We start from the raw sequence: 26,902 nt of genomic DNA on the forward strand, positions 1-26,902 counted from the left end.
CTACAAGGGCAGACGGTAAAAAGAAAGAAAAAAAAAAAAACATAACCATGAGACAGGTCATTAATTCAGAAAAAAAAATCTAACTTAAAAGGGGACATGAAAGAAATAAAAGGACCAAGAGGAAATAAAGATTGGTGAAAAGATAATTGCGACTTTTGAATCTCGAAATCCTTGTCCTGAGTTAATGTGACCCAGAGAGCCACAGTGACCATGTGATTGGAAAAATGTGCCAGGTTCCAATGAACCAGAATTATTCATTAAAAGAAAACGCCGCACAAGTGCAAGCTGCAGCTTTTTAGAGTTGAAATTCCAATTGACCGTATCTCCATATGGGAATTCATAATAGATGATGCTTTTAAAATGAATTTATCGGCTTAGCATTTCAGACAACGGTGGATTTGGCGTTTTATCGACTTCTTGCGGTACACTTGAAATAAAAAAAAAAAATGTCTTCCGATGACACCTCACTGCAACGTTCCTTTTTGTTCTCTTTCCACCCCGTGATTTGGAATCCAACAATCAAGTCACGTACCTGAATTTATTGTCATAATCACTGCATGTGAATGCAACTCACCAACACGCTAATGCAAGGTTGGTACACGTCTCCATCTGGAAGTACTCATTTGATTTTTTTTTTTTTGCCATCACAAAAAAAACGTTTTTTTTTGTTTTTTTTTTAATCTATTCTGTAATATTTGTCTCTGAGAGAAAGCTTGAGGTATTCACTCTGTTCCACATCATTTTGTTCCTCATGCTTTCAAACCGCTTCTGAAAATGAATTACACATTAAACATTTCCAACAACAAAGCAATTTGCATCTTATAACTGCCGGTGCCTTTTATCCGTGCCGAAAACTCAAAGAGACAAATGTGAATAAAGATGCAAAGTAGCTTTAGACGCATGATTTCAGCCAGCTTTTCGCATATGTTGCACAGTGACGGCAAAGTGAGTCAGTGCTTGGGAAATCCAGTTATACTTCGGCGAGATAACCGTCCAGGCTGACCAAGATATTCAGTTACTCATCTGATGGTCGACCAAGCAGTCGAGGCAAACCCGAAGCATGAAAACGGCCCTGATTCAAAAATCAGTCAGCCCACTCAAAATCGGGATAGAGAAAAAAACATTTCCAACTCTGCTTGTTCAACTTTTGAGGTTCCCCTCTTCTTTGGTTACATCTAATATCAGTGGTACTTAAACGATGTTCTACATTTTGCCGGTGTGAGGAGACTTTTTTTTATTAGTGGTACTAAAACGCATTTATAGCAAAGACCAAGGTTGAGTACCCGGTGGTGCGTCATGATAGCTGTTCTAGATGTGCTTTTGAACAAGATTATATATTTTATTGCTTTAATATGCTGGGTTTGTCAGTCAAGACTCCAGATTACTGAAGACAGACCTAAGCGGGAAGAAAGGGATACACCACTGATAATTTACCCTCACTTCACAGGTTATTACAACCTATTTTATTCATTATTGATTACAGCCAAGCAACCATCTCTATTTTTTTTTTTGCTTACACTTACAAGAGGCCACAGTGTGCTCGCATGCATGTATAAAACATTATTACAGAGGAATAATTTCCTTTAAGTCATCGCCATGACAACTGCCTGCTCTTTAGCCATCCCTCATCCAAACCTCTTTATGTATTACTGCTTTACTAGGCAATCCTCTGTGCGCACAAACACCCAAACACACAGCAATTTCCATTTAATCCATGCGCAAGTTCCACAATAACATGCACACAAAGACGGATTTTGACTTTGGCACGAAGAGAGAGAGCGAGAGAGAGAGAGACGGCAACACTTTGGTACAGTGTTATTTTCTTAAAAGGGAGGGGTGATGACTTGTCCAATGATGTGAAACATTTAGCAAGGCTGAAATGTTCAACTGAACTCGATGCATAAAAGATGAGAGCGTACTCAAAATGCGCAAAAGCACAAACTTATTTTAGGGTCTCGAAACCGTGTGGGCAAAGGTTTATTAATCAGGATGTTGGTATTTGCATTTCCCGAGGTTTGTAGTTGAACCGACAAGTGAGCAAACACAGTGGACCCTTGAGCTTTAGCCATCACATCGAGCAAATAGTGTTGGAAGTTGCATTTTAGCGTTGATAATTGAAAAAGTAAACTAAAATCGCTGATAATGACAGTGAAGCAGGAAAAAAAAAACGGAAAAGCCTACCTTCAGTAAACAACAAAATTTATAGCGAATCTTAACTTTAACAAGCACAGCTGATCAGTTTTTTTTTTTCTTCTATGGTCTTGACTGAAGAAAATGCCATTTTTGTCTTCACCAATAATCCAGTGTTGCGTTTAAAATTATTGGGTCAAATTTCAAGGCCTGGGTTTCCACTGTAGACTCAACAGACTTGCCTGCAAGTCGGGGACTAACCTTTGTTAAAGGGGACGTCAACCCCCCAAAAATCTTTTTCAAAAAAATTTTTCTATGCGCATTCACTAGTCTATAGATAGCATTCGGATCAATATCTCCCGTTTTCGTGACTGAAAATGACAGTTGCTCAGGGCTCAGCTAACAGCCATTCAAGGCTCACCTGTTTTCCGAAGCTGAGCCATGTATGGTTGTTAGCTGAGCCTTCAGCGACTGTGATGTCATTTTCAGTCGACCATAGTTTCAAAATGGCCGCCCCCTAGGTGGCTAAAATTGGGGGGATATTGCTGCTGTCATTCATATTCCGCAAATGCAATATTAATCAGAATGCTATGTTTAGAGTCCTGGGCCTGTGTAGAAAATATTCTCGAAAAGAACATTTTTGGTTCGACTCCCCCTTTAATGAAGAAATTCAGAGCATGAAAGGACCTCTCACTTGCAACCATGTTTTGATGCAACCCCACCAATTGTATAGCTTAATTACCATTCGCTGACCACTTGATTATTATATAAATCAAGTCTGTGAAGCCGCCGCGTGCCGCTCCACAAAATATTTGAATATTTAACAGGACATTATGAAGCCAGGAGTGTTTTCCAGGATGCTTTGTGCAGTAGTTATTTGAGTTTAATCAGAGGCCTTAAAAGCAGTAATCCGCATGCATCGGTGCAGTCTTTCCACCACTCTCGCGGATTAATTCTGAAGAGGTACTTGCTCACTAATGTTTGGGCTGCTCCTCTGATACACATAGTTCGGGAAGCAGCAGGCTCTGCACTGGCTCACAAGCAAGAAAGATTTGTCCTCGCTGGAACTAACTTGACTCAGTGTGCAAATCAAAGATGACGCCGGCGAGTAAAGACGTGTGTGTGTGTGTGTGTGTGTGTGAGAAAGGAAGAAACTGTGGCAGAGCGCTTTCGTGTCACAGAATAGTATCCAATGGAATTTGTCATATTGTTTTTGTCTCTCGTCCTCACAAAGAACACACTGCCTTTTGCAGGAAGTGGGCTGCGATTCTCTGTCGATGTGTGTCCCAGCATGAAATCACTGAGGAATGCAATTATCACTTCAGCCAACAGATATTGCTCTGAAATGAGAGGGAACTACTGGGAAGATAGGAGGGGATCTGTGTGCGAGCAGGCGATGAACTTTAAACACCCCTTTGTTAAATGCGCAACATCCTAATCTAATGACTCGGTGACCAACTGCAACCGCCAGGGGTGAAAAGGTCGGCGTACTAAATAGGCTTCATTTTTTGCCATGGGAATTATTAATGGGTTATGGATTTTTGATGCATTGATGTGTTCATTGCAAGGCGGGGACGTTGGTTTGTCGTTGAAATCGTTGGTCATTAGCAATGCAAAGCAAATCAATTTGTCCATTTCTTATTAAAGTCCAAACGAGTTCCATTTTTATCCAAGCAGTGCACTTTGGCGGAGTTCAATACTGAACATTTTGCAGTGCAATCCGTTTCGCGCTCTGCATTTTTTACAAGCTATGAAGGATACTAAAAGAACTCATCTGTGAGATGGGTGTAATAATTAATTAATTGCTTGTTAAGAATTTAGTTGTTTATGTGGAATTGATTTATGTAATCACATCTTGAAGACGTTGGGCAAATCGCAGTTCCAGTTTGCGGTGTAAACAGTCTCTCATTACGTGCCTTGACTTATGAGTCGATTCAATTTGCTTGTATATCAAACCAAATTTCTCAACTCAAACAAATTAAAAATGCGATCAGACCTATTGTAGCTTTTCCCAAAAATGCAAAAAATTATTTTTTGTATCTGTACTTTTGATTGTCAAATTCAATAATGCAGCTCAAAATGCACTTCACTCACGGTGGAATATTTGAAGTCTGCTTGGAAGTCGCAACACCATATTTGGAAAAAATTTAATTGGGGCACTCGAAAGTCAAGGTACCGCTGTAGTTCTCTAACATTTGCCTTATAAGAAATATATAAAATACTGTACAATCCCATGTGTGCTTCTGCAGGCTTATCAATACGCCCATGCCAGGCTTGCTCTGCTGTGTTTGACAAATGATGTGGTATGCTTTGGATTGTGAGCTATTTCTTTCCTTTTGATTGCATTTAGCTCTTTACAGCGCAACTGTTAAATGTCAACTCAAAGCCTGATCTTAAGTCGCAGAAGATATGATTCCTTCCTCTTACAGTAAAAAAAAAATGTATATTTTGCTTAAATATTTTAAATGAATCTAAAAGTCAACTATCAAACAAATATTATAGTGTAAACTGTAAAAAAAAATAAAATGCATTAACTGTACAAATTAAAGTGATACTTTCAAAAAGTACGTTTGACTGATTTAATCAAAGATTTGAAAAAGACACCCATGGACCATGCGCGACAATCATCAAATTAGTGTCAACTATCAACTAGCAAATTAGCACATTACGACCTTTTTGCATCGCCCACAAACATTTTTTCCCAATGACCTTCTGTTTTCAATTGTTTACGTCTCTCATGAGCCATTTCCCCCCCCCCCTCCTTCATGACCTTTGAATGATCCGCTCACAGCGCCGTTGCCAACGCTACTATTGTGTGCTCCATTTCCCCTGGCGGGACCTTGCATCGAAATTCCCTCCCCGAACAATCATCCTTGCGGAAATATGAAAAAGCTATTGCCTCAGCCGGTTGCAACACTTGAGGTCATTTCTGCTCATTAGAATGATGCGATATGAACAAAACGAGAAGGCGGTTGTACATGCAGCACTCTGCAAAGTTTCAAGACGGTGTGCAGAGCTGGGCGGCTACCGAACTGCTAGCACAGAGATAAACTGTCACCTCCAGACTATGAAAGGAATTCCCGTGAGAAAGAAAGAGGGAGGAAGGGAGTCTGGTGCAAACTAATCTCCAAACAAACAGAAACAAACAAAGCTCCCACATGGACAGGTGACATTCACTGGTTGCCTCATTCCCACGCAGACACAAACCCAAGGTCAAGGTTTTTGCCGGCACATTAATAATACACCGCCTGACAATTAGTACCACATAAAAATAAACACGTGTGGGCGAATTTACATGACGCAACAAGAATATTTACCAGCAGCTCAATATTTTCCGAGCATCGCCGTGATTATGTTTACCATGTTGAGTGGATTAAAGCCAGGGAGACCGAGGCAAACTGAGGCTATATTTGGCTACGCATGAATATGCTTGGCAAGCAGGTTGATGAAAGGTAACAGCAGGAGTGGATCTCAATATACAGTCCGAAGGTGATTTAAAAATAAGGAGGGTTGGGGGATGTATTTTTGTTCTTTTGATACACCGCGTACAAATGTAATGCAGTAGTCTGTTTGTAATTTATTGGAATGATGATGACAGTGAGTCAGAATTTGAAAGCATTTGATCCCCCGCGTGAAATGTCTTCTAACAGCAGAGCCTCTAATATCGAACGCCACTAGGAAAATGTGTTTTTAGAGTGCAACAAAGGATTAACTGTTTGCTTTTTTTGGGGGGGTGGGGCCGGGGGGAGAACAAGGCTATATAGTGTTATACTTGGTTACCAAGGAAGTGGCATCGCATTAAAAGTACTAAGACTAGTGTGAAGTTAAGCGTTTTGTGTTTGTACATTAGACAGTGGTTAATTTCTTTGTACACTTAACTGGCGAATAAAATAAGCGCCTTTTTATTGTTTTTACTCCCCACAGTTAGCAGCAGGTTTACACTTTGTGATTTATCTGCTCGAATATGGAAGCATTATTAATCATGATTATTTTAGTAATCATTTAAATCAAGATTATTCAAGAGATTATTTTATTATTTTAACAAAAAAATGTTTAAATGTAAATAATATTAAGTTTATTCCCAATATTAATATTAATTTAAGATTCAAATTCTTTGAAACACTAATCATGTAAGTTCCTTTTGTCTTGGATTTTTTTATAAAGCTATTTTAAATTAAAAAGGTGCAAATGTTAGAAATTTGAGTGTCGTTTCCATGTATAAAAAAATGTACATTGGAGTTAACTTGCTTTACACAAATTGACATAGAACTATTGTAACATTGAAATAAACATATATATAATGTATACATAATATATATTAGAGCTGTCAACATTTAAAGCGTTAACTCTAGAGATTAATCTCAAACATTTTAACTCGGTTAACTCGGTTTTATTTACCTCAAAAATAATTTGCATACTTTGCAAAGCCAAATTCAAATACGATGTTGTACCATGTTAGCTGTACATCTTTAGCACATGATCTCAGAACAAAACACCCTGCTCAAGTTACCATTGGGCCTTGCAAACCAACACTTGCTGGATGGAGTGTGGTACTTGTGGGCAGAACTAAATGGCCTGAAGAAAATATCCTGTAAAGATGACTTTATATATTTAATTAGAGCAGTCTTTGACTTAAGATATACTTCATATTTGGTGATTTTACATTAATTCCGGGATATTAGTCAAGTAAATATCTGTTACAAGCTTCCCAAAAAATGGTAGTTGAAAAATGTGATTAATCTCAATTAATTACAAATTATTTTTGCGATTAATTAGTTAAAAATGTAATCACTTGACAGCACTAACATATAGACATATTCTGCATATGTTTTTGTACAATTATGCCAATTGTGTAATTGTTGTGTAATAATCGTAATTGAATTTCGATTAATTGCACAGCCCTATTTTATGTTCCCGATGCCATGAACAAAAATGACAGTTGACCCTCAAAATCCGAATAAATAGGTTAGCATCCCAGAACAGATATACCTTTCGTTCCCACCTACAGTATGTCAAGTCATGCATAACCTCAGGATAGAATGTCACCCCGAAACAAAACGAGTCTGCAAATGAACATTCGGCGCACACAAGCCCACATACAAGAATGCAATGCGTGCACAGACACACAAACACGAACATGAGCTTGACTGCCGAGTCAATCCCGAGGGGCTGGCGTGTTGATTAATGAGTGGAGGATGGCCAGGAAAGCAGGATGAAGAGGAAGTGTTAATGGAACCATGATAGATTTCTCTCAGTCTGATCTTTTATAGGTGCATCTCCTGTGTAGGCGTTCAATGTAGCAATACGGTCTGAAAGAGAACTGTAAATTCACAGTTTTGCGCGGGAGGTGAAATATGTGACGGAACTAAAAACCCATTGTCGTAATCACTCGGCTTACATTATTCATCATTCATTAAACCGTGAGTGACTGCTGCTGAGCCAAGAACTATTAAGAAGAGGTTCAGGAAGGAAATGTAATCAAAAAGAAATGCTCTTTCGTTACTGATGACATGCTCATTAAGTGTGTTCAAAGATGAAATGCTCCTTGGCCATTTTATGGGAAACCATTTGAAGCGTTCCTATTTAATCAACATATGGAGTTCCCCCGGGGTTCCATTCTTGGTCCACTGTTATTTAATATCCGACACAAAATTTTTTCCCGCCTACAAATTAACCTGCATGAGATGATTAGATCTGTCCACCTGCAATCTGTGATAGAAACACCTGCCAAGGAACACCCTGAATCCCAACAGGCTGTACTTGTGCAGTGTGAAAACAATACGAGTCACACAATGTCCTGCATGCTCATCAACATTGTTTCTCAGACAAGTTTGTAGCCACAAAGCAAATTTGAGGCCCCAATTTTTTTTTTTTTTTTTCTGCTCAAAGCTGTTTAGGGAAGCACAATTTTCACCAACACTAGTTATTACTTTTTCACTGCATACAAATGCAATCTAAGGCCAGTAAACACTCAGGTGTGGGGTTGGAAATGAAGAAAATTAGCTTAATAAATCTTATTACTCCTTGATATTTCATTTCTGTTAAACAGTTTTGACATATTGAAGTTTTAAAATGCAGTATGTGGCTGTTCAATCATGCTAAGATTTAATAGTTGTGAGGAGTCCCTCTGGCATTTCTCCAAATAGGATGAATGCATTTTGCACTTTACACAGCAGCTCATTGAAAAACATTGCAACAAAGCTGTTATGGATGGTGACGAGTTGGTGTGGCGTGACTCGTGAAGGGATTCAAACCTGTGAGATGCAAAAAGTATGATAGAGGAGACAGCAAGAGCCGGAGCGCTAAGTCGACTTCAGTTATTTGAAGAGCATGACATATGCTGGCAACCAAACGGCATTTGTTTCAATCCAGCCAAGATTTTCCAAGATGTAGAGATCACTAATTACAAAAGCTTTTTGATCAACCCCGGGATTCACTGGGTTCAAATTCTTGAGCGTGGCCTGGACAGATTTATGCAAGAAAGAGACTCTGTAATAGAGGCACATCAATCTCTAAGAATAACGACTTTTGGACTGCGTTTCCTATATCCTATTAGAAATGTGATCCATCCGGGCCAATAAGGGCTGATAGCTTGTCAAGTGTTTGTTTAATAGAAGAGCCCGGTGACGAAACAAAATGACCACAGCCCAGTATATCAGGCTCGATGAATCCATCGGGGTGGCTTGGCTCCGGTGGTAGGCAAGTCCCCCAACACGAAGGCTGTGGTTTTAATCCTTGTCAATAATGTATTCTTCAGCAAGATATTGAACGCCCGTTTACTGGCATCAGCATGTTAATGAGGAGATGGTGGTGGAGTATATGAAATGTCACGCAACTGTTAGACAAAAATCCAATGCTATATGAAACCACTCAGAAAGATGAAACACGAACAGAAACGATGGCCCGTATATTTGGGCTCAGAAGGAATTTCTCAAATGGATATGTCCAGATTTTATTGTCCCACCTTCGGAGCATTTGTCCTTGTTTAGAACGCAAAGTCCCAACAGCTGCAAGTCTGCTGACTCTGTCTTTTCTATTCTGTGCGGAGGAATACAGTTCCTGGAGTGAAAAATTCCCTTACGTGCACAAATCCTGTCATTGTTAATGGTAAGCGCGCCGTCGTGGCAAGAGCGCATCTTAAACGGCTGTGCCATCTCGGACAATAGGCACATTATTCTCAATTTCTTTGCCCTTTGTTTTTGATGGGTGCTACTGCGCCGACAAAGGGGCGCATACACACACCGGGACAATATGTGCCGTCCATGTCGAGGCCACAGTTCGTTGAGCACAAATACCCACTTGTTAGTCCAAAACAGCTGAGTGCAACAAAAGAGTGTTAAAAGAGCTGATAGCTACTAATACAGAGAGCAGTCTAGACCTGGTGGGGTCAGGAAAGGACTTCAAGAATAATAACACAACGAATGTGCATGTTTTATCAGTCTACTACGTTGTTTTCAGAGTGCCGTCTCCCGTAGATACGCTCTGATGTGAGTCATCATGAAAGATTTGTGGTCTTGTTTGCAATGGCATGCTAGTTCTCAAATGTATGCAGATGACACGCAACTTTTCATTTCAGCATCATCACATGACTGGAGTCCCTTACTTTTATATTAATTATATCTATTCATCAAATTAATGGGCTGAACCAGGATTTTCTTGAGGGAAATCCAGAAAAGACAAAAGTGAGTGTTTTTGGCCCCCAAAAATGAAAGGTCTTAGATCAGCGTTCGTCTTAACGCAATGTCATTGAAAGCAACAATTCAAGTCAGGAATTTTGGTGTGAATATTGACTCAGACCGGAATGTGAACAACCATAGATCGGATGAAGGGCCTTTTTGTCTTAACCAGACGTGTAAAAAGTTGATTGTGCTTTAATTTTCAGTCGACTGCATTTCTGTAATGGTGTCTGTACTTGTCTTAATTAAAAAAAAAAAAAAAAAAAAAACAACAACAGGCAACTGATCCAAAATGCTGCCACCAGAGTTCTTACAAACACCAGGAAACTAGAACACATCACAACACTGGCTTCCTGTGAGTCAAAGAATCGATTTAAAATCTTGCCGCTGGTCTATAAATCTCTAAACGGTCTCGGACCAAAATAAATGCAAGAGGTATTTGTACCCTACGAAGCATCCAGACCCCCTCAGGTGGTACGTGACGTCTGCTCCAACTATCAGTTCATTTAAATCAGGTCTGAAAACATGATTGTTTACTGCAGCATTCTCCCAAATCAATCCTTTATTCTCTTGCACTTGCGCTTTATCTTTTAATTGATCTGGCCTGATAGCGCTTAATCATTTCAATCTCATTTATTATAAACAATTTTATTGTGATTTGTGCAATGCCTTCATATTTCGCTTCGCTCTCTGTGATGCGTTTAATGTTTTATGAAAAGCGCATTGTGCATCAAATGTGCTGTAGAAATAAACTTGCCTTTTTTAGAATAATAGTTTTCCTGAAGTCGAAGATAATAACAGAGATTTTGGGAACCGCACACTAAACAACTAAAACATTTTTTGCACTTTTTTTTTTTTTTTTATGGATGGAGTTCAGCATGTTTTATTTCGATTTTTGAACCAGCAACTTTGTCCCTTTTTACCTCACTTCTGCAGTTAATATCAACGTTTGTAGTATGTTACCTTCTTTTGGAGCAAGTCGTTTGTCGTTTTAATTTGTTGTGATTCCTAAAGAGTATAAACAAGAGTAAAACCTCTGTCTCAATGTATCAGGCGCGGAGGGCGGGGGTGGTTGGTCGTTGAGGGGCTATAAAAATCGACTCTGGAAGTCGCAACAGTAGTAATTACTTTTTTCCCCTTTTAATAAATACAATTTTCCTTTGGATGCCACTTTTTGTATTTACTTTGGTTGTCTTAGTGAGATATCAAAGCTGGCTTCCAATCATCAGCTGGAATGTTTAAGCCTCCTTTTGGTAGTGCAGCACACTGAATACATGTTTCGGAATACATATGTGAATAAATATTATCTTTCAATTACATCCTATTTATCTTTCATCAATTCCCCTCATGTGTAATGTGGCTTTTGCGGTCTACAATGTTTGATTTGACAAACAACGCAACACCAGTGTGTTATTGTTGCAGCGAAAAAGCAATTTTCATTACTTCCAACACTGATTGTAAGTGGCTTTTCACAAACGTAATGATTTGTTTATATGGTGAGTTAAGTGACTCCCACCCCTACTTAAAAGAACGAAATAAAAAAATAAATAAAAAAAACACAAACAATGGCATTCTAACTGCAGCAAATGTGGAGCCACGTTGGTTGAAAATGTTGTCCCAATTCAGAATTACGATTGAATTCAAAGTAAGGTGTTTCGCTGAGACTTAAAAAAGATTGGACAAAATTGCGAGGAAATATTCAAAAGATGACCTTTCCAATCCGGCCCAATGAAGCTAAACCCAGCAAACGAGTACCTGGACTGAAAGTCAAACGACTCAAAGGTCATCAGCGCCTCTGCAACACCGATAGCATCACTTGTTTGGTACGGAGCGTTCTGCCGTGTCACTGCCAGATTGGGAAATGTTTTTTCCTCCACATGGGGTCCCATTTGCTTGTTTTTGTATCTCGTGGCCAAGATATGTAGCGTAGGAAAAGTGTATGGTACAAAGCCAGGCGATTAAGATTAATTGAGAATCTATACACTGTCCTCTAGCAGTAGGTTGTTTTCTTGTTTGCCGGATGCATGTGTGTGCCAATTCTTCACTGGTGAGCCGTGCCAAATTGCCTTTGTGTGTGCGTGTGTGTGTGTGTGTGTGTGTGTGTGGCTGTGCAGTGTATCAGGGGGAATAGCCCGGTGGGGTTATGGAAGGTGCAGTGTCGGGTGATGAATAGGATGCTTTTGTGCTGTCTGTAAAGCAGTGAAGGACAGAAAGGTGAGGAGGGAGATAAAGGGGAAGAAAAGTGGAGGACAGATAAAATAGCAGAGATGAGAGGCTGTGAAAAGTGGGGTGTACGGCGGGTGAGACACTTGGGGGAGAGAACGGGACGAGAGGTGAGGAAGAAGCAGCATATGTGAGGCTGACGGTGCGTTCGAGAACACTGCAACCATTGTCTGCTTTGCCCACAAAGAGACAAAGAAGTTGGATAATGTAGGCAATCGACTCCGGTCAAGTTGGCGGAAATAAAATGGCGGGCGGGAAGGGGAAAAAAAAAAAAAAAAAGGAGAAAGTGGCCCGTTTGATCATTTGATAGCACTGCGGAATACCGCGCTGACCTCGTGACCTCGACCTTCACACATGATGACGTTTGGAAATGAGCCAATCAGTGACGGATGCTGATGAGCTGCGCCAAAAATGTCGGCGTGGCAATTTCACCGTCGCTGTGGTGCACTCCGATTTGGATTGTTCTCGGCAGGAAACCGCTCACTTTTACAAAGGCGTGGAACGTCCCCATCAATTACTGCCTTCAAATTTCTATCTTGTCACTATTTTCATTTTCATTATTTGCATTGGTGAGGAAATAGTTTTTTAATTTGTGGAATATGTTTTAAGCTGAAAAAAATACAGCCATTCTTGGGTATCTCCTGGGGCGGCCATTTTGTCTCCAGCGGTCGACTAAAAATGACATCCCAGTTGCTCAGGTAATGACCGTCACGGCTCACCTGTTTTCTGGGTTTGGTCATGTGACGTGAGCTAGCTCAGCGTTTAGGCACTGCCATGTCATTTTCAGTCGACAGCAAGTGACAAAATGGCCGCCCCTGAAAAAAAATAAAATAACATTACTAAAATAACTGAAGTCGACCAACATTTAATTTCAGATATTCGAGCAATATTTTACGAAGTGACTTCACCTTCTACCAAAGTTATTTTCTGTTAAAATAAAAAAATTAAAAATAAATAAATAAATAACTTTCACTCAAGTATAATTTTCATATACGTACTTAAGCCTTCATGCCTCTCAGCTGGTTTCAGCTCCAGCAACTCTTGTGAGGTCAAGAGGTATAGAAAATAGATGGATGGTATTGAATATCATTAAATTACGCAAGTGTACGTAAATATTGTGGCATGTAAGTGTGCTTGTTTCCTATTTAGAAGGACAGAAACGTAAATACAAATTCATTCCGTCCAAATGGCTCAAGTTATTCTCCATTCCTCACATTGCGATTCTGTGAAAAACACGTCATAATCGACCTTAAAAATGCACAGCATGAAAATCGTCTTTTTTCTTTTTTTTTTAACTCCTCCGAGGCTGGAAATCTCATTTGCATTCCAAATTATAGGAGGAAAGCCTTAACAAGCTACTAGTGCCGCAGAGCGTTAATCACTGCTTGCAGGCGATGCTACCCGATCAAGCACGCTGCGGCGTATCGTGCAACAAAACAGGTGTCCAAAATCAAAATGGGAATAAATACCGAAAAAGGTTACCCAATCACAAGTAATAATCATCACTTAATCATCAAGAGGATGCCGAAGTTGGCGGAAAAGTTGCGGAATGTTGATTTTAATTAAAATAATTCTAGCAATCTCAGCCGCAGCAGTGGGACTGATTAAGAATTAAGTGCATTTTTATGCGCATGCTAATGAAACATTTCTCATGATTAATTAACCCATCATGGCAACGGTGATGGAGAAGTCGGCATTCCTAACACATTTTCGTTTAACTTTCGTCAAACTTTGGTCGACAAATAGCTGAAATTGCAATATGCTAATGATCAATTTCAGTGCCCATGTATTTGTATTCTTTGTAATAACACCTCATGGGTTCTTTCTGAAAAAAAAAGAATAAATAAATGAATTTTTAAAGACATTTTGAATGGCACAGCATTACATTAGAGAGCAAGGTGGGAGGATTAGAAGGTCAACTACCTTGAAATGTGATATTTAAGAGACCTTTAAAAAGAAAACACGCGGGACCTTTCTGGGACGCAAACTTAATTCTCATTGGCTCCAAACCTGGCTGGGAATATTTGCACTTATTTTGAAAAAGAAAAAAAAAATCCTTCTGTCGTTAGGTGTGCTTATTTGTGGAAGATTTATCACACTGTGGAATTGCAGAGTGGCACGGTGCTTAATTTTGTCTGCATTGGTGCTGTTGGCTGGCGTCCACTGTTGACGTCCTCGGCAATCAAATATTTTTACTATACTTTTGCAATGTAGAATTTATAAATAATAGAAATGTACTTTAAATATCATTATCATTAATATTCCAAATTTTCACTCAGTATTTGTGTCATTCGAGGTAATTTGAAAATAAAACACATCACTCGTCTTCGAAAATAATCTGATTGCGAGAAGCCTTCACAGTACGTAAGGCACATTTTGCAGGATCTCTGCGTAAAACACACTTATAACACCTCGTTAGTGTTCGGAGCTAAATGTGCTAGGGGTCCTCTGAGGCCATCCCAGCAGGGCTTCATCTCCACGATTCTACGGCAGACGGCCAAGAGAGTAGGAAGCAGGCTGGGATGCGAGGTGGGAAAAGACACCTCCACGCTACCACGCCGCCGACGTCCTCACTTGCTCCCTCGAAATGCATTCAGCTCATCGCCCATACAAAAAAAATAAATAAATAAATAAAAACATCAATCCCCTAAAACTTTACGCGGCGATTTGCATGTTAACAGCCAACGCCGTCTGCTCCTAAACAGCTTTGCGCTCACTCCATGAAGAGAAGGTTGAAAAATGATGACTATCGCGGTGGCATCAAAGAGATCATAAGAAGGAGGAGGAATGAAGCTGCTCGATGACGCAAAACCACAGCCTCCATCATCACACCTCAACAGAGGAAAGGTGCGCCTCTTTGTTATCGTAATGAGCAAAAGCAGATGGCTCCATGGTCAACAATATGGTCATTATAATTCAATAACTCTGCGGCCTGTCGTTCATTTTCATTTCAGTAGTCAAGCCGTTGGTTTCCATCATATCTCTCCTATGTGATGCTTTGCTAATGCGCCGAGTTTTATGGTGACAATAATGATGTACACCCCAGGTTGGTAATTACAACCTTAGACCTCACTAATGAGACCTGTAGCCTGTGGTGCAAAATGGAACATGATCAGACTTTAAATGTTACGCTTATTAGCAAACATGGGAGGTCGGCTGTGCGGGGAAATACACTCGCTGGTCACAATACAGTAGCTGCCTTCTTAAAAAAAAAAAATTGATGGGCATTATCAAACAGGGAATTTAACAATATGTTTAGTATTTTATTCTCTTGACTTTCATTTTTACACCTTTAAGCAATTTACCCTTTCATTAACCTAACATGAATTATTTTGGGCTTAAAGGAGCAAGCTGGAGAACTTGAAAACTTCACACAGGTGAGCTGAGATTTCAACCCGGATTCTGAGGGCATTGAGACAGTCGTACTAAACACATATACATACATGTTTTTATTTGTACGGTATGGTTAGGATGACTTAAGTAAAGGTTCTGTTCCGAACAAACCAAAATATTAGAAACTGCTTCCATTGCAAAATACTTTGTATAACCGCAATAGTTTGTGACTTTAAACTCATTTATAATCTGTATATAGGCAGAAATCTACCTAATTTTGTGGCTTTTAATTGTATCGCTGTTTTTTTTTTTTAGAACAGCAGAGCATTTTTTCTTTTTCTAACAAATAGAACTTCAGAGGAACTGTGAGGGGAAAAACAATCCTAAATACATTGAACTCAACATGCTCATGTTGTTGTTGGCATCGTAATTTTTTTTTTAGTGCCATAGATTTACTGTGGCCCTCAAAGGACGAGAAGTGAAATGGCCCCTGAAAGGAAAAATGTTCCCCACCGCTGATGTATAGTTTATATGGTATTCTAAAATGTTCTCATAGCTTCCTAACAAATGACACATGCAGCCAAACACATGGAGTTAGTCAACTTCCTGAGTGATACAAACAGTCGTTTCTGCTGTCCACATTCTACTGTCAATCATCCTAACTACACCAACATGAGAGACATTTGCTCTAATCTCCACTAGAAGACCTCACAGCAGGAAGTCCTCCAGGGGAGCAATTAAAACACAATTTCCAATCCAGATGCCCTTGATGCCAAAGCGCATCTTCCTCCTCCTCCTGCTGGCTTGTCAGCAAGTGCAACAGTACTCACCCCCAGTTTCTTACTCCGTATCCTCACGTATCCTTGTTTCACGATGTCGTTGAAGTTGGAAGCCATGGTCAGGGTGCGGAGGGGATGCTGCGAGATCCCCAGTGCAAGCGAATGAAAATTTAAAAAAAAAAAAAAAAAAAAGGCTGTCTTTTGTTTGCTTTTTTGGGGCGGGCGTTCGGTTGGTGACACGGAGCGTTCTACTCGAGGTTCTGTCCGCGAGACATCCGGCAGGAGGAGAAGCGAGAGTCGGGCAACCTGCTCCCGTGTCAGCGTGCAGGCTGCCCGGCTTCAGCGGCGCTGTCCATTCGCAGAGGGGAGAGGGGTGGCGAGGGAGGGAGGTGGGAGATACCATTTGTCATCTGATTCATTGTAGCAGGGGAGCCCGCGCGAATCCTGGACCGCACCATCTGACACGCAAAAGGGGGTTAGGGATGGGTTGGAAATCACGATACTATATATATATATATATATATATATATATATATATATATATATATATATATAACTAAAGCATATGAATGAAGCATATCGTACAAGGTGGAAAAAAAAGTGATTGTGCATTATACTGTAACTACAGCTGCATCAAAATGCACAGCATGAAACTTTATTACAGTGGATAATGAATATGAAGTTAAAAATATTTACTACCATGAGTTACTAGCTTGTGTTGCCACTATTAAATCAAATGCAAAGCTCATTATGCTAAGTTTCAAACAGTGCAGTCAGTCAAATGTTTGGACATCTTCGTATTCAATAGAGTGGGCAAGTGTCTATAAACATATGTGTTCAGGTCCTTTATGTCTGGCTGAAGATGATTACCGATTCCTAGTGAGGGGAGAAAAGAAACGCATATAGTGCTCGGTTTTAGACAACTTCTAATGTAATGTTTTATGTCTTCAGTCAAATCCTTAGCGCCCATGATTAAAGGAAATATGCAAATGTAAAACAGAGCTTTGAATTGCGGCTAATTTGTAACATGCTTTCTACCTTGCCTTTCCGTTATTGCCTGTATGAGTATGAATATCATTTCCATATTTTCTGCCAGACAGGGCGCTAATAGGGGAATGCAATTTTAGACAGTCTCTATGTGTGTGCGTGTGAGCACAGTTTATTTTTTCATTAGGTTGCCTTGAACTGATGTTGTTTGATTTGCCCAATAATAAAAGCAGATAGTCCAGTGCCCTATTAAATGATCACATAAATTGCGCATGAACCAAGACTGCAAAACGCTCGGCGTGTGGCTTCTACAGGCACAATGCTGTGGACAAGCAATCAAAAAGTACTTAAAATAAATGCACAGAAGACAAATTTGATGTCAGCCAAAGCAATGGGTAGACGGAGAGGCTCAGTTGGTTGAATTATGGTCCGGGAATTTTCCTGGCATTAGACGGCAGATGGCTGTGCTACTGTGTATTGATATGACAGGCTGCCATTACTTATATAGATTAAAACAAAAAGAAGATAAATGGCTCATAGAATGGAGTAAGATAAGCAGCTGTGAGCGAGGATCAAACAATCTCTATTTACACTCTCAAATATTGCAATAAGAAAGAGTCACACTGTCGATGAAGGTAGCCACAGTTTTCCTTTTTATGAAAGCGTACCGTTATCCTGCAGCGCGCACACTTTCATTTATTCATGAGTCGGGGCCTACTTTTCATTGAAAAAGTGTCTTTCTCCTCACATGAATGCCCTTTTGACGAGCTCTCTTCTGTCAAGTATCCCAAGGAGAAACTCTGCATCTTTTTCTTTGTATCATTTTCACAAGGGCGGAGCAATCTGCCACCCATCCAACAGCTTGTCTCTGATAGTCTCCAAATCTCTCTGGAAGTGTCCTCAAACTTCACATTTGTCAAGGCTGTTTTGGCGCCGTAATCCTCTTTATGTGACGCTAGCTGTCTTCCACTTCCAGCATGCACCTCGTCGCCCTCTCTCGAAGAAAATATTGACGGTGTCAATGTGTTGCTTTTCTAACACTTATGGTTGTTGCAGTTGCCAAAATCTGATCTGTTATAATCAGAGGTGGCCACTTGACCCTTTTTTGCCAGTCAGTCTTCGCTCTCCAGCCACTATCTCTGAACCATTCCAACCTCGACCCACCGGTCTTATTCATTCAAATTGTTGACCCCCGACCCTGTTCAGTCCCTTGAACCAATGAAAAAAAAAAAAAAAAAAGTCAAACCCAAGTGGGTTTTGACTTCCCCTCTGTTCTCTCTGTCCGTGGTATTGCCCCCACATCTTGTCATGGTATGCCCCAATAGCAGGCGGGAGGCGCTGGTCACGTGATGTCAGAGAAAGGAAATACAGGCATGCTTGAACGCACACTGCTGTCTCACCTCTCTTCAAACAGTTGGTAGTGGCGCTTTTGACGCGTTCAGAGGCAATTTTTGTTCTTTTCCCATTTTGCCAGTCGGTTTATCATTTGTGGGGTGGACAAAAATCCACCTCGGGCCTTTGTTAATTGAACCCTTTGATTTGGCACCCCACCCCAAAAACGGGCATCCAACCGTTTCAAATCCAATTGGAAATCAGTGAGAAAACTCTTGCAATGACTAGACTGCCATGCATGCATACATGTGTGCAAACACACACACACACACGTGCACACCCATGAACAGTCCAGCATATGGCCCTGACATCCATGAATGGCTGCCAACAAGGTCAGATGTGTGAGACTCACTCAAAAGAAGAGAAACCTTCATCAAGGTCATTGACAAAGCAGGCAAATGTGCGTCGGCTCGGTTTTGCTCCAACTAATGCGCCACTATTGTTACTTTAGCAAGCCTGGACCTTATGATGAAATAGTGATGGTCATATTATTTATTATTTATAAATGCTTTCACAAATACAGAGCTCCCGTACACAAATCTTGTCAAAGCGACGTTCCCTATTGATTTTCAGTCTGAATGGAGCGTGCCAACAGTGCTACAAAACTGCAAAATAATGGGACCCTTGATTTATTTTCCCCCCCCATAAAGTGCAACTAACTGGTGTGATTTGGTGTTGTTTAGACCCACCATGAAGTAAAACTAATTACATTTATCTTAAGTGTCAACAATCAAAACATAGCCAAAGTGATGAGCTCTTCAGCGGTTGTTGGCAAATGTTCAAGTACATGCTGCTAAATAATGAACACAAAAAGATAAGCAGGGGTGATTGAGTGGGAGAAGGCATCTCGATGCCAGGTCAGCATGTTTTTTTTTTCTTATGTAGGCAGGGGCGATTGAAAGAGATCCTACACGCGGGCAGAGTGATGGTAATGTTGAAGCTTTTTACAGCAACCGCCATCAGCCTGATATGTTAATAGGCACATGGGGAGTTGGCTTTGATTAGATGTCAGACTTGGAGGGGTAAAAAAAAAAAAAAAAAGCTGGCTATGCCTATTTCCCAGAAAAGTGGGTCCTTGGTCATGCATGCTTTAAGGACGTCAGCTGGTCACACCATGTGGAACAGCTAAGGTCGATTGAACTCTCAGAGGATCCACTTGTGACATGTTTGTGATTTACTTCATACAGAAAATAAAATTAAAAAAAAAAAAGGTTGGAGGGTATCTTTGTCCTTCACCAGGCGGGGTAATGGGGAAGAGCTCCTTTTACTCCAAGCCTAGTGGCACTGCATTGAAACCTTCAGTCCAATGCCCCAAAAGTGGTACAATTTCAAGTTCATGCCAGATTTTTTTTGGGGTGAAAAATCATCTCATCTGGGTGTCACATGACAATTTTTTTTGTCAAACCTCAGCTCAGTGAGCACATGTCACTGGATTTTTACTGGAGGTCCAAATCCAATGATTTTTCCAGATAGCTTAAAAAGTGTACATTGTAATCATTGATCCAAATTAGGATTGTTCTTCCTTCACGGAGTCTTCTTCACCTTTCCTCGAGCGTCTGCTTCACAATGGAGACCATTTCCAAAAGAAAGTTCTGGAGTAGCAAACAAGATATAATGGCGGTTGTACATAGAAATGACCCCGAGTTGAACAGACGCTTAACAAAGCAGGGCAGAGAGAACCCTTGAATAGAAAAGTAAAAGTATCATTATCAGTGAGAGTTTCCACTTCCTGGTGGTCTTTTGTGTCCTAAATTGGGGTCGGTTCAGTGTCACAGTGGCTCTGAACTCTGGGCCGTTTCTCTTGAGACTTGTTCTGCTGCTTTTGCATTTCTCGCAGAAAGAGCAGAGCTCATCACACTCGTTGTCTCCCCATTTGGATGAAGAGTAAATCGCTGGCGCTCCCCAGAGAGGGAGGGGATGTGTTTCACTCCATTTTGCACTCCCCCCCCCCCACATCCTGAACGTTAATGTTAACTTGGAGATCTTGCGTCTGAATTCATCTCCGTTTTGGATCAGTGACCAGGTCAATTGTGTGACCGCTTCCGTTTGATCGACGTTCGCGTGCTGAAAGACTTGATAAATTACAGGCCATGTTCTTCATTTTATGTCTTGTATCTTGTCTTTTTCAGTTTCATATTATTTCATTTGGTGTCAATGTCAGAATATAATACAGTACTGCCATTGTGCTAGGCGGTGATTATTAACTAACGTGACTACAAAATGAGCAGGTTTCTCATTACCGACTAATTTAACACGTTAAAGACTTAAACAATGTAACTAATTAATAAATACTAAAATATTGGAGGGCACCTAGTTCTCAACACCACAGTACACGTTAAAGGCACTCAACAAATGACATGAAAAATCAGTATGACAACTCAATTGTCCATACCATATCACATGAACAGCAATGGTGGAAGGAGAGACATTCGTCTTTTCAAGCTAGAAATCTAACCACAAATTTGAGTTTATCTCAGCGGATGACAAAAATATTAAGGTTTGTCACACACTCTGCTGTAGACAGTGTTAGATAGCTTCATAACACAAAAACAGGGAAAAAAATAGGAGGTTCCCAAATTTATTTATAAATGATGTACATTAGAAATGTTTTGCGATTAATGTAGCAACGGTGAATATAATAAAAAAAAAAAAAGAAAAATCAAGTCTACTCTAGAAAAAAATGGATAGGATAAGTTCATTTTTTTTAATTTATTTATTTTTAATAAAAACAAACTATATTCCTAAATGTCCTTTCTTATGGTTTGGTCCTCCTTTCACAAATGTAAGTATTCCCATGATATTTGTTGTATCTTGCGTTTCTAATTTCAATTCTTGGCGTGGTCCTTCCATTGTGACTCTATCCACTTCATCGAGTTCAGTTTTTGTGTTTAAAACCAGTCAGCATCAACAATGACGCAGTGCAACAGCTCTCCTCCATCACTTTCTCTTAGACTTGATCAGGTTATTGATTATGCCCTGTGGAACATTGGGCCATTCCTCTCTTCAATGACCGTGCAAAGTTGCTGAATGCTGACAGCAACCGGAGCTTTCATATATGCCGGAGCGTCCTAAATCTGCTGAATGGGTGACATGTCGCGTGAGTATGCTGGCCGTGCAAAAAACAAGAACTACAACCAAAAATGTATGCAAGAATTATAACGCAGGGAAAAGTCTCCGGTTTCATTATGATCCATATCAAATAGTCTTGGAGGAGGTGTGCTGCACACTGTACTTGAGCCTTTTCTCACCTTAAAAAAACAAAAAACAGAAAGAGGCCATGCATGACTAACACGTGCGCCCTGTAGAGGGCAATATTGTCTGCAGTGATAGATGAAGTCCTTTGACAGGGCGGTTGAATATCTTAATATAGCTCCAGTATGCTAATGTGGCCGATGCACTATATTGCTTTCAATATATTGTCATGAGGCATGACATGTCACTTGACAACAAAGTGGCCTTTTATTCGGCATGCTTTTTATTTTTTATTTTTTTTTGTATTTATTTTTTGCACCTTTACTTTATTGCACCCATCATTATTATGACACTAGCGCAGAAGGCAAAAAGGATACTGGTTGCAGTGGTTTCGAAAGTGACAGTTTTATTGCCTCACCTCCATATAATACTGATGCCAGCGAGTCAATTTATTATTGATTTATTTTTTTTACTACAATAGTCCAGTCTGCGAGAGAGTTTGCTCTCGTATCCTTTTTTTTTTTTCCTCCCCGAAATGTTTCACAGCACCAACTGGGAAAGAAGATCCATCGAAAAAGCAGCTTCCAAAGGAAACCAAAACTTTTTAGGCAGTTAGTAAGTGGTCCTGAAATCTACTTTGAATTGGTTTTGAACAGGAATCGTGGTGCTTTGCTGCCGTTTTGAACGTCCTCCTGAGATTTACCCAAACACACCCTGGTGATGCTTTTGGCTTCTTATTTAATCTGACAGGTTTAATATAAAACAGGTGATAGCTTTCTCTTGTACGCGCACTTCTTGGGGATTGGCAGAAGCGCTCGACTCGAGAGCTCACCGTCCAGGTTTAGGACAAAGCAAGTCTTTTACCTCCTGGGCTGGCCGTACAACGACTCATGTGTGAGCGTGGAAAGAAAAAAAAGTGGAACTGAAAACCTGCTCTGTAAATACATAAAAGGTCAGTGATGACGTCAGAACCACGCCATGATATTTTTTGTGTTGTTTTTTTTTTATTATTTATTGCCGGCGCTTGATTTGTTGCAATGCTTTATATTTTGGACTCTGTGATCCCAGTTCACCAGTTCACTTTGAACCGAAAAAATAAGCCACAAAGGTCAAACGAAACGTAGTTAAAAAACCATCATCGTGTGTGACCTCAAGTGAGACTTCAGCAAAAATTCACAAAACTTCAGCTCAGGAAATATTTGATAGATTAACTTCAAAGGGATGAGTACTTTTACTTGATTATAGTTTTATTTATACAGTAGTGTACTTCCCTTTCCGCTTCTGTGACTGTTTCTAATGTTAAGATGACATCCCCCGTTCAATTAATAAATCTTTTATATTGGCAAAAGATGGAACACATTTGTTAACTTCATATTATTTCTAATGGGAGGCATTGTTTGGAAATTGGAAAAACTTGCAAGTCAGCCAGCATCACGGATCAGATTGTGGTGATGTTGGATCTTCCGCTGTTGCTGTTAAGATGTCAGGTGCAGGCTGCTACAAATAGAATGCATACAAAGCGTGTTTAGAGTATGACAGGAGCACTTAATACCACAATTTTGAGGTTTGCTTATTTTTACTATTTCAAAAAGAAATCATGAATTAATAAAAAAAAAAAAAAAGCAATACCAAAGCAAGAAAAATAACACCATCTCGTTCTATTAGCAGTTCTCGTACGTTGTGGCCCTCCAGGCTTTTTCCCCAAGCGGTCCCACATCCTTTATCGTATATTTTGACTTTGAGTGTGCGAGCCCATTTGCAATGCATGGCCTGATTGTTTATCAACAACATGCAACTTCAAACTCTTCCTTTTTGTCATGCGGCGCATCTTGCACACTGTTCCAGTTCTCTCTTGACATTTATTTCCCTTTCCTCTCCAAACAAGCGCTTGTTCAACACACAGTTCATCTGATTGCACCCCAGATGGGCCCGACCTCTTTGAAACTCGGCCCGTTTCCTCTGTTATCTTCGGCTTTGTGGTGCCACATTCCCGGGCTGCGCTATTGTTATTTTATCGTCGACACAATCGCAGCTGACCCACATCTGGAAGGATAGACAGGAAGGTCCCGGCTCATTTGCGTTGCTGACTCGGAGGAAAACAACGCCTTGTCAAAGTGAGTCTGCTTCGTAATATCTCTTCAAAGCACTTGTAGTGTGCTTACAGTATTACGTTTATAATGCACATAAACTGTATGAATTAGTTATGACGTGTCATTTAACGGGGGAATGGGGAGTAGCTATCAAAACATCTCGCTCCCAAATGTGAGTATGGTGTTGTCTTAGTGTGCAAAAGGTTGATGATTCAATCGTGCACCAACTTGAGTGTGCAGCAGTCATGAAGGAAGCCATTGAAGGCATTGGAATAGCTGCACAACGTGACATTTAAGCAGCCACAATAATGGATTTGGAATCACCTGCAAAGAATAATAGTCGCAGATTTTATTCACTTACCGGCCATAAAGTGAGTTACACTCGGCATATATTACTATTGTAATGCCGCATATATGTCATCATACTTATTTAGTAGTATGAGTTGGCAAAAATTATACAATGGAACCATTAAAGCTGAATGCCCGTGAAGTTGTCATTTGGAGTCAGAATCGCCCCGACGGCTCAGCAGAGCTCGCTTGACTTCAGAACATCTCATGAATCTTGAGTTGCGGTTGAATTTAAACGGCGGACTCCTCGAGTGCGATGCATTTTCCTTGGCGTTAAAACCCCAGCAGCAAACAGGTTATTGCATCACAAACTGGCTATTCTGACTACAAAGTAGTGTTCCTAAAAACGATCCTTGTAGTATCGTGTTGTGGTTACATGCACATTTCTAAATTCTCTTAATCTTTCAATGATTACAAGTTATTGTAAAATAGCTTCAATAAATCGTGACTGAATGGCAAAGACAAGATTAGACTGCGGTGGTATCGCTGTATCGTTTGCATATTTTATTATTTACGAACATTGTTTTTGACAGACACATTTCAAGTAGATGAACTTAAATTTGAATTAACAGAGTCAAGTTTTCATTTATTGTGAATGCATGCGGCCAATTTTGGGGTAGGTTTGTCCCGTTGGTCATGGATGGCTAATATAAATCAAATGTCTACGATTTGTCTGAGGTTTGCTTTAAAAGTATGGAAGCCTGAAATAAGTTATTAATTATATGACTCACCTTGCCATTCAGGATAAAATGTTCTTTTTCTTCATTTTTTGCCCCCACCCCCTTTACTTCATTTTTGGGTAAACACATTCACAGTGTGGCTATGTGCATGTCATATTTCTGGAGCATGAGGTGCAAAAAAAAAAAAAAAAACCCTCCCTGTCAAATTTTATGTTTTGTTCACATGCCAAAGTAAAGGTTTGACAAGAATGAAAACAGTCATTACCACTGGCAACCATAACTTCTCACAGAGGTGTTCCCTGAACGCATCGCTACTATCTTATTCCCATCCTACCACCGTGGCACAGACATAGCACGTAAACAAACACGTGCGTATGTGAAAAGAGAGCCTTTCAAGCCAATTAAAGGCAAATATACAACCCTTGCACAAGTATACAGTGTGCACAAATGCCAAAGCTCATACAAAGTCTTTCTCCTCAGCTCTCTTTTCACACAGTCTGCTGCATGCCATGCGCCTCGCACGAAGCGCCAGACAGCAACACTGAGGAGGTTATTAATGGCCTTCCTTATTTTAGGCGACACTCTCAAAACAGTGGTGGCACCATGCGGAGCCACCGCTGGCTGCGGGCTTGTCTTTCATCCCATCTGTCTTCTCCCAGTTCTAATGGGCCCATGGTTCTGTCACTTTGAATCTAATGGCTCCCCCCGTCCTTGCCCAGACGCACCGCGATTATTCGAGGCGTGGCGCCTGAGTCAGCGATTCTCCACTAACAGCTAGAGTGTTTCTTGTGTTTTATGGATTCCAAGAAGTGGGAAATGACGAGAAGGTGAAGGTGTCGCATGTAGTAAGTTGAGAAAGGCAGTGATGATGTTGGGGACAGAGGGAGCTGTGCTTAACTAGATGCAGCTGTTTCTTTCTGGTTTCCAAAACATGCAATTGTGATCAGGTTAATCATAGTAGTGTGTTTGGGGGGAAAAAAAAATCCATGCACACAAATGCAAATCAATACATGGACAAAAATGTGTTTGACGTATGTTAAAAAAAGGAATATAAAGTTCTTATAATAATAATAATAGTATTAATGATAATGTTAAAAGAACCAACAACTTCAATAATAAGAGACAGAATGAACTTTATTCAATAAATAATCATGATAATCATCGTTATTGTTATTACATTGTTATTATATAGTATTACACTTGAACATTAGCATTATAAAAGGGAGCAGATTTGTCATTTAGTATTTCATATTGGAAGATGAGTTTCCAAATCTGAACCAACAGCATCGTTTAAAAAAAAAAAAAAAATACCTGCACAAAATGTTGCTATGTATTGGACACTAAAAGAACATATCTTTTATGGCGACTTTTCTATCCTTTCCTCTTGGTTTTGATCTCTCTCATGTTCTCGCTCTCTTCAAACGCCTTTGGCTTCATCTTATGCCACACTTTCGTGGGAATATTGACACTGCTCTGACATCTTGAGAATGTATACACAGGCAGCTGATCAATCCTTTCCACAGCCTTTTCACTCCTGGATCTAATAGCTCATCCAAGTGCTTTATTACAGCAAATGAATGTACGCTCACCTCAGACACGCACACCATTGTTTTTTGGTTTTATGATTATTATATGTGCTTATGTTGGCATGACTTGGTGCTGCATTTGGATGTGCAGATTTGTGGAAAATCCCCGTATTCACACAAAAAAGCATGTATAATTTAGTTGTTGTCAGGGAGTAAGATGGAGTCACGAGCAATGGCGGGTCCGTGGACATCATAACATTGTCAGATATGATATATATATATATATATATATATATGATATATATGGTGCAGGCTATAGGCTTGGATCAGTCATTTCACTCCATTGCTGCTGAGAAGCAAATGAGGATTGACAACAGGACTTGCATACCTTGAGAGGGAAGCTGGGGTTTCTAAACTTTAGTTCCCCAAGGTTTGATGAATAATCCATACGGATGCTGGGAGAAAAGGTGCTGAAGTATAGGGTCAACTTCACGTGTGAAGGAAGCAGTCCGTTGTCATAAAAACTCACCGATCTGACTACTTCAG

General features: G+C 40.1%; 1 protein-coding gene and 1 long non-coding RNA gene across 6 annotated transcripts in view; one reads left to right on the top strand and one right to left on the bottom strand.

The window, feature by feature from the left end:
* dok6 (docking protein 6) overlaps window positions 1-16,489 on the bottom strand; it is a 38,321-nt gene extending 21,832 nt beyond the window's left edge. The window contains exon 1 of one of the 2 annotated variants that reach the window (XM_088282809.1): window positions 16,193-16,489. In XM_088282809.1, the coding sequence (XP_088138935.1) occupies window positions 16,193-16,258 (66 nt within the window). In that variant the 5' untranslated portion in view covers window positions 16,259-16,489. Of the gene's footprint in view, window positions 1-12,748; window positions 12,828-16,192 lie in introns of those variants that run through there. The other variant, XM_088282810.1, reaches the window with a different exon arrangement.
* LOC148318234 (uncharacterized) overlaps window positions 1-26,902 on the top strand; it is a 75,796-nt gene that overhangs the window by 20,681 nt on the left and 28,213 nt on the right. The window lies entirely within an intron of this gene.

This window comes from Idiotropiscis lumnitzeri, chromosome 19, assembly GCF_059441095.1.
Source record: "Idiotropiscis lumnitzeri isolate Australia: NSW breed Sydney's pygmy pipehorse chromosome 19, RoL_Ilum_1.0, whole genome shotgun sequence".
In the NCBI taxonomy this organism is placed as follows: domain Eukaryota; kingdom Metazoa; phylum Chordata; class Actinopteri; order Syngnathiformes; family Syngnathidae; genus Idiotropiscis; species Idiotropiscis lumnitzeri.